General features: G+C 40.2%; 1 protein-coding gene across 1 annotated transcript; it reads right to left on the reverse strand.

Annotated features, from left to right (window-relative positions):
* Nucleotides 1-808: 808 nt before the first annotated feature.
* On the reverse strand, nt 809-3622 carry CD1A5 (CD1a5 molecule). Its single transcript, NM_001252302.1, is given in 6 exon segments — nt 809-881; nt 1052-1142; nt 1476-1754; nt 1973-2251; nt 2957-3223; nt 3562-3622. Coding segments are annotated over 6 exon segments (1050 nt in total).
* Nucleotides 3623-9472: the final 5850 nt, after the last annotated feature.

Genomic DNA, 9472 nt, shown 5'->3' on the forward strand with positions numbered 1-9472 from the left:
ATATTTCTAACAAATAAAATGATAACTCTTTTGCATGTCCCTGAATCCCACTGAATAGTAAGGGCCTACATCCTGCCTTCTTCATTTTGTTTAGAATACTGGGAACAATAGGTTCACTCCAATAGGTCTCTACAGCTCAATAAAAAGAATGGTAGGGGACAACATTATATTTCTCCTCAAGGACTCAGAGATGTCACTTAGGAACTAGGAAAGTGTGAGTCTCTTGGCCAAGTGAGAAGACTTTTAACAAGAAAAGCATCAAATGTTTCAACTACTACAAACATGCCAAGAAGGAGAAGAATAAGAAAAGACTACAAATACAGCATAAATTCAACACAGATTTTTATTGAGAATGTATTACATGCAGGTAAGATACTTTTCCAAGGATACAAGTATTAAAAAGACATGGGCTTTGCTCTCAAGAAGTTTATAAATTATAAGGGGAAAAGGGATCTAAATAGCTGCAACACAGGGCAGGAAGTGAGGATTAGATTTGGCAAAGTACAGTTCAAGTGCACTGGGAGATCAGACAAGGCAGAGACAGCTTGCATTTATAAATCAGGTAAGGCCCTCTGGAGGAAGTGACATCTAAAATACAACTGATGATTCATTAATATTTGAATATGTAGAGGTTGCTAGAAGCTCATTCATTTAGAGTTATAATTTGAATTTTCAAGTTCCAGAACCCAGGTCATAACAATAAATCTTGGAAAATTACATTTAGATTGTATTGACAATCATTAAGCAGAAATAAACAACAACAGAGTTTTACAGGAAGAGTTGAATGGAAGTCATCACCATGATGCATTTAGATATGTCCTGGGTCCTGGGCTCCTGGGATCTCATTCCAAAGAAGATTGCTTGCAGATTCACAGGATCTCCTGACAAGAACAGAGATGGAAGTCACTGTGCATGAGGTGGAGGCGAAAAGTGAGGAGTAAAAAGGAAGGGGACTTGGAGGAGGAGAACTGAGGAGAAAGAAAACAAAAAAGATGAGAAGACAAGTGATGAGTGGGGAAAAGAGCAGGAAGAATGGATGGAAAGAACTCACCAGTACTTCCTAAGCCAAAATGCCAGACATGTCAGAAGCACCAGGGGCACTATCACTGCCGAGAAGATCAAGCCCATGGAGCTGTGATGTTCTGTGGATCACACAATCCTGTCATTTCAAATCCACCTCCCTTTGTACTGCATTTCCTGGTCTGTCTTTGTTTATTTGAGTGTCTGACTCACCACTCTCCTTTCTTCCTATTTCTTCCCTCATCCCTTTTCAGAGATGAATCCTTCATCTAATCCACAGCATCTTTTACATCTCCAGGTCTCTCATTTTCAACTCTTCTGTTTCTTGAATTACTTATTTTTTATCCTTTTTTGTCTGAAGTCCCTAGAAGCCCAAATTTTTCAACCAGCTGTTCTGCTCTCTCCTTGAGGACAACCTACTCCCATCCCTAGCCTGGGCCCCAGTTCTTCCTTACCCCAGGAGAGGATGATGTCCTGCCCTCCTAGACTGCTGTGTCTCACTTGGCAAGACAGACCAGATGCCTCAGTGGCTTCTACATCCAAGGACTTCCAAAGATACCATGTCCCATCAGCATTGGGCAAGATGTCACTTCGCTGAGTGCCGGGATGCTCCTCCTCACCTTGCATCCACATCACCCAAATAGGCTTTGGGTGGAAACCAGAGACATGACAAACCAGTGTCAAATGGCTCAGACCAGGACCTGGGCCAGTGGACAGCCAGGCCTCTGGCCTTACTGCAGAGGACAGGAAAGATATTCAGATGAGAACTCTAACACAGACATAAAGGTTCAGGTCTTCACATCAGTTTACATAGACACATCTTTCCAGCCTCTAGGAATATGTCACCCATTAATCTCTCTCTCTCGGCTGCTTATTAAGAGGGTGGTGATGGGTTGATGGGAAAGTGTGATTTCAAAATAGAATGTTCTTAGATGGAAGGTACAGGACTGACCTTGTCGCTGCAGATCTGACTTCCCTGCATCAAGAAGTCCCAAGAGGAAACGTGGGCAGGTGTCACTGAGGAGCCTTTGTATTATTTCCAGGGTTATTTGATCCCAGTTGAATAGTTGGCAGACATGCTGAGCCCTATTTCCACCCTTTGGAGATGGCAACCATGAATTGTTCTGGAAGCTCAGGAAATCTGATCCTTGATAAGCAACCCTCATGAAGCTTATTGAGGCTTTCCCAAAGTGCAGCTCACAGCCTCCTGCTGTCTGTACCTGAAAAGGATCTTGGGAAGAGCGATTGTGAATTAGAGAAAAGAGGGAGTAAAAAGATAAAATGAAATGAGTGGAAGCAAAAGACAATAGAAGTGGAAGGGAGAAGTTTTGGAGATTTGAAGGAATGGAACAAAGTTTGGCTTGATCAGAATTTCAGAAAAAGGAATTGTCAGTAGTTGGAGATGGAGGAAGGGATAAACGACACATTGAGGGGGGCAAACTATTGAAAGAACACAACATGAATGGTGTAGGCATAGACTAAGGTAGGAGCAAATATGAGCGAGTTGGCATTATAATAATCTAGGGTGAATGGAATGCAACAGGTTACAATGAATGTATCGAGACAGATTGCTGAAGAGATACAATGAGGGAGAAAATCACACTTTAAGGAGGCAATCAAAGAGAGAGGAAGCTGAGAGTATCTGGTTGGAGGTCAAGGAAAGGGGTAATCACAAGAGACCGCCAATGGAATGTAATAAGGCACAAGCCTAAAGTCAATGAGAGAGGAGTTGTAAGTAACAGAAGACTTGAAGCTTTTCAAGAATCAGGATCTGGATTATGCTCTCTGTCCAAAAGTATGTAATTGCAGTTTTACAATGGGGAGCGATAAGGTTCATAAGTCACTGCAGGCTGTTTCCTAGAGGAATAAGAAACTCACTGAGACACACACACCTCCCACCCATATCTGCCATCCCTGTGGAGGGAACTGAACTCACATTCAAGCTGCCATTGACTGGCATGCTCATGAAATGCCTGAAGAAATCCAGCGGAGAACATATGAAATAATTTTTCCAGTTCCATGATCTCCTCATTGCTGAAGTTACCCTTGGACCAGGGCCATAGGAAAATGATAGTGCCAGATTTGCTTTCACAGCTATGAGTCTGCAACTCACCCAACCAACCTGAGCTTAGATTTTGTACCCAGGATCGGTTGTAGAAGGATGAAATCTGGATGATTTGGAAGGAGATTGGCTCTTGAAAGTCTGTGTCAAAAGAACAGATAAAATGAGGAGAAAAGGGGTATTGGGAAGGAGAGAGAATGGAGAAAGAAAAGTGCCACAGAGGGGAAACTCAGAATCTGAAGAAAAGGGAGGATTTAGTTATCTCAGGAGACATTTTCCTTCCCCCTAAGCCCAACGCTTTACATTCAGCCTTCAGAAGAGCATAGGGTCCTCGTCAGGGACACTCAGAATGGAACAAAGCTGACACTCTCACCCTCCAGGTATAGGCTGGGGAAAATCCATCACATATGCACACACAAATGCACACACACACATACAGACCTTCTTGCATCAAACTAGGCAGTTGCCAGAGATCTTACCATCTTTATTGTCACCACCTTGGAGAAGAACTGCCAGACATGGAAGTTGCAGGAACAGCATTTTATTTGCAGATGTTCTTTCTTTCTCACAGAAAAGTTGGTCTTTGATATCTGTTCTAAACGAACCTACCCTGCAATACCTCTATTCTGGCTTCCTTCTCCTACCAAAAGAAAAAACTTTCCTTTAATTAGTGTCTGCGAAAAAGAAAATCAACTCCTTTCCTAAACCCTGGACCACCTATTTAGACTCTCATTTCCCCTTCAGTTCTGTGGACCACCTACTCAAACTCATGGTCCCTCAAGTTCTGACTCTCCTCTCTGGCTTCTGACTTCTCCCCTTGCACTAGTTTCCATCCTGTTCACCTTCTTCTGATTCAATTGCTATGCAACAAGTATTGTGTGGCATTGAAAAGTCACTTTACCTCTATGATATTTTTTTCTCACTCATACAAAAAGCATGCAACTAAGTTGCTTCCCAGCCCCCTACCTAAACTCCTCATGTCCCTGCTCTTTTCTGTCACCTTATCCTTCTCTTGCCATTCTGAATATTCCCCAAATATTCTCCTCCCCCATCTCACCCTCACTTCACCTCATTCACATCTCTGACTTCTTATTGATTGCTTTATTTGCTTTTTACGAACCCTATGATTTCCTTGTGTAACAGAATAAATTTTACCACAAATTCTCTATTATTTTTAGGGAAGAACCAATATCCATTACATAGACATCAGGAACATTAAAACATAAAAATAAAAACTGTCTGTGTCTCTTGCTTTGATAGATGTTTACTCACCAAACAGTCACTTAACACCTGCTAGATCCAAGCATCTTGCTTCACTGATGACTATACAGTGGTTGACAACGTGATCACTTTATTCAAGGAGATTTTAGTCTACTTGAGTAGAAAGACACTTAAACCAAGAACTATAAATCTTGGCGCTGAGCTTTGTCATAACATATAGATTCTCTAGACAAAAACAAGCATGCTTAAAGCAATAATTTCTAAAGTGGCAACCCTTAACTGATGTTCGCCCACTCAGAATCTCGACTTCAGTGGTTGGCTTGGGATGTTAGATCAATACTCCTATTGTACTGGATCCCTAACATCTAACAGAGTGCCTGGCAAGTGGTAGGTGTTCAATGAGTATTTTTGAATGATTGGATGAATTTGGTTCAGCCATCAAATTATTCTTTAAAATTATGCAAATCTTCAACATAAATTGTTTTAAAACATCAGAAAGTGTTACTTGTACTCTTACTTGGCGAAATGAGAATCTTACACAACTTTATTTAGGATGAAAGCATATGCTAATAAACATGAAGTTTACACAGAGAGTCCTACCGTAAATCTCCTATTGCTTAAAACAAGGAACCAGTGAAAACTTGTGGGACATGATGTTAACAGAGTATTCTGGAATCATTTGTCCAAGATTCCCTTCTTATTGGTCCTGCTTGGATGCTCTGTGCTTGTCTTATCATAATCTGGTCTCTGGTGGATATGCCAACATTCCTCTTTCCTCCTACTTGTTTATAAGTATTTAAAGGCTCTTAAATACTTGTTTGTGTGTTTTTTTTTTGGAGGAAGATTAGCCCTCAGCTAACTACTGCCAGTCCTCCTCTTTTTGCTGAGGAAGCCTGGCTCTGAGCTAACATCCGTGCCCATCTTCCTCTAGTTTATACATGGGACGCCTACCACAGCATGGCTGCCAAGCAGTGCCATGTCCGCACCCGGGATCCGAACCAGCGAACCCCGGGCCTCCGAGAAGCGGAACGTGCAAACTTAACCGCTGCGCCACCGGGCCGGCCCCTTAAAGATTTTATTTTTTCCTTTTTCTCCCCAAAGCCCCCCAGTACATAGTTGTATATTCTTCGTTGTGGATCCTTCTAGTTGTGGCATGTGGGACGCTGCCTCAGCGTGGTCTGATGAGCAGTGCCATGTCCACGCCCAGGATTCGAACTAACGAAACACTGGGCCGCCTGCAGTGGAGCGCGCGAACTTAACCACTCGGCCACGGGGCCAGCCCCATACTTGTTTGTGTTTTGCATCATCTGGATAAATGTGTTTGTGCTGTTTATTTTGTTATTTCTTGGTTTACAAGTAAACAAAAATTATCTCAGCTTATTTAAGGAAGAAAATAATGTTTTGGAAAATTAGAATCTAGAAAGCTGCGAAGAGCTTCACTCCTGTACTTACAATTTTGAAAAGCTGGATAATCAAAATCATAACTTTTCTTGAATCCTTCAGAGACCAGAAATGTCAGGGCAACCAATTAACTCAGAATCTAGGGAAAGACAGACTCCTCTAAAGACACAGGGATTGCAAATCCTTCTGACTTGGGAGAGATACCAGGTGCTATACAAACCAGTAAGAATAATTTAGCTAAAATTGTTAACAAATTACTAAAGGCTAACATGAGTATAAAGAACCCCTGAGAGTCTCAGACACAGGAAACTCACTTATTTCTCTAGGCTTATTCCATAGACCTCACCAGGGGCTCCTGAAAGACTGGAGTCAAAGACACAGACCAGAGAAATCCTTTCCTGTGGTGTAAGCCAGAGGAAACTACTCCATGAGAAAGGCAGGATGTCCCCACCAGATCTTTCTTCCGTATCTCCCGCACAGCAAAAAGCCTGAACCTCGTGGGAGAAGGGCAGAAATCCCTGTTGCCTTCAGGGCACAGGTGAAGAGGCATCTGGGGCTGGGAGAAGAGGAAAAGGAGAAAAGGGAAAAGGACACTAAAAGTCCTATTGTAGACTATTGGAGGTCCATACTGCTGAGAGAAAGGCAGGAACTCTTAAAGGCCCAGTCTCACTAAAAACAGAAGCACCTGCCTAAGAATGAGACTGAACCCAGAACTAAGATAACACCGCTCCTCCCTCTAGCAAGCACCAAGTCACAAGAGCTGACACTGCCGAAAGAAGAATAAGATAATTCCACTCCAGGCACAGTACAAAGGACAGACCAAAACCTGAGAGGGAAACAGACATTAAGATAAAAACCCTGGGAAACAGCCCCACCATACAAATAAAGTAATGCTGGAGGAATCTGAAGACTGTTGAAACAATGACAAAACACAAACCCAGTTAACTCCTGACCAGATTAATTCAAATCCCCACACTCAATGCTTAGCAAAAGAAAAGGCATGCCCACTTCCAAGACCCCCCTCAAAAATACTATTTACCTCAGTGTCTCTTATTCTATATAAAATGACAATATTTTGAACAAAAATTATTAAACACACACAAAAACAAGGAGAGTGGAGCCCACAGGCACCTAAGAGTGTCTGCACTTGCCCTGTAAGTCGCTGTGCCCAAGGGAGAGTGACATTAGCAAATTAAAACAAAGAAATAACAACAACAACAAAACAGCAAGGACAACAAAAAAAAAAACAGGGAAAAGTTGGCAAACAGGAGGTTAGATCCTCAAGAAATCACACATAGAGGAAATTATATTTTATAAACTTAAAAATATAAAAAGAAATAATACCATAAAAGTAAAAGACCTTTTAAAAAAATACCAGGTAGATTTTTTAAAAGCAAATTAAGCCTCCAGAAGTAAAAACTCTAATCACTGTAATTAAAAATTCAATGGATGGATTAAGCAACAAATAGAGAAAGCAATTTAAAAATATTTCTAAATTGGGAGATCTGAAGGATTTCTTATAATATAATACAAAGCTGAAGAGCTGTTGAGTATGAAAAAAGAAGAGATATTAAAACTAAAATGAAATCCAATATAAGCCCAATAGGAATTTCATTAGGAGACAAAAGACATAATGAGAAGAAGAAATATTTGAAAAAATAATGGCTGAGAATTTTCCAGAATTAATGAAAACCATAAATCTTTAGATTCAGGAAAGACAAAAGTTCCAAGGAAAATTAATGAGTTTGAAAAAGAATCTTCATTTTTCAGTGAAAAAAGTAACTCAAAGATATGGGTAACATAATATAAATCAACAATTCAAAGTTCACTTTTTTTAGATTTCAGTTATTTCTCAAGCAATAATTTCATCAATGTCTGATGAAGGGGAGCAAAATTTGCCACCAGAAATTGTGTCTCTTTAACATGAAGATTATTTTTAAGAAACAAGACTCATAAAATTTTTCTTGTTACTTCACCCTTAACTGCCTAAAAGAATTTTGATAAATGGCCTATAACAGGAACAGAGCTGTCACCAGAGATATCTACAAAGAATATGGGTTAAGTGTGGTGAGGGAGACAGCAGGGGCCAGATCAGAGCGCTCTCCACATCCCATTGTTTCTGCGTGGCAAATGTTTGTTTTGTCAAAAAAGTCACTACAACTTAAACAGTAGATATTTTTTTGGGCAATTAGAATTGTAATTCGGGAGACACAGATTCAGGCAGAAACCCCAAAATGTGTTCCGAGGAAGACAAAAGAGGCAAGGTTTATAAAGGCAAAAAGAGATAAATTATATAAGTAATTTTGAAAAATTTGTGCTTGGTGCTGGCAACAACTGTTACTTCTTGGCTATACATGATTGCAAGCTAAGGCCATCCCTAAGACAAAAAATTCTCATCTGTAAGAGTAAGCATATTTCTTTTAAGGAGGTCAAGATGACAACAGTGAGGCACAGTTCATAAGTTTCATTTCATCTGGGTAGAGACACGACATGTATGCATAAGCCCCATATCCTTAATGGCCTCCTTGCTCCATTTTAGAAACCTTGGCTATGTTACTCTATTTTATTGCTGTCCACAGTTTACCACACATTTGCTTTTCCATCTTCATGTGAATTGCCTTCCTTCCTTTAGAAGTCCCAAACAGCTACCCCTAACATCCTCTCTGGTCTTTAGCTGAATACAGTGTTTAAGGAGATGGCTTTGGCCCTTTTGGTGAGTTACTCAGTTTTCCTGGGTCTCTTCCATGTACACACGTTACTAAACTGATTTTCTCCTGTTATTCTGTCTCATGTCAATTTAATTCCTAGAACAGCTAGAAGAAACTAGAAGGGTAGAGGAAAACTTCTTTCTCCCCTACACAACTAAATACCAAGGACTATGCTAAACACTAAGATTCGAAGGAGTAGAAAGAAGCTCAAACTCTACAGAACCAAGCATGTAAACCAAGCATAAATGTAGCTTGTGGTAATTATGAGAGGAAGCAGAGGGATTGAATGAGCTCATTAAATCCATTGTATCTGTATTTCTACTGCTTATGGCCTTACTCACTTGGAGCACCAGAATACTGGCTGCAAGAATCAGGTAGGACTGAGGCAGTGAGAATATATATCCAAGAGAATATTCCAAGTGGTTTTTAATCAGAAATTTATGAAGATATCAAAAAGGATTGAAATTGAACCTACATATTGAGAACCACATATGCCACATTGTATGTTAAATAAAAATGTCTCCTGACTCCTCAATAAAAAAGCTGATGAGAATTCTTGGACAATCAGAGAACATTCTCTTGGCCAGACTGCTTAATAGTTCTCACTTGTTCTAGCAATCACTAGATAATAAGGAGAAATTAATATACCTGGTAGGTGCCTCTTGGACCAGTTACATTGGCCAGTCCTATTTCTTTTTGCTTGTTTATCTCGTCAGGAATTTATTATCAGAGAAAGTAGGTAAAGACATTCCTTGCTATGCATGTACTCAAAGATATCCTTAAAAGCATCCTCTACAAAAACTATTTTAAGAAGATTTTGATTTTCCCTGATGTATTCTAAAAATGCTGCCTAAATCTTTATTATCCTGCAATGCCTGTTATATCCTTGCTTACTTTGCTACCTTGCTTAATGACTAATCATCTACAAGAAGACATTGCCAACACAGGATGCATTAGTTTGCTAGGGTTGCCATAAAAAAGTACCACAAATGGGGTGACTCAAGCAACAAAAATTTATTTCTCACAGTTCTAGAGGCCAGAAGTCCAAGAACAAGGTGTC

Source organism: Equus caballus, chromosome 5 (genome assembly GCF_041296265.1).
Source record: "Equus caballus isolate H_3958 breed thoroughbred chromosome 5, TB-T2T, whole genome shotgun sequence".
Classification (NCBI taxonomy): domain Eukaryota; kingdom Metazoa; phylum Chordata; class Mammalia; order Perissodactyla; family Equidae; genus Equus; species Equus caballus.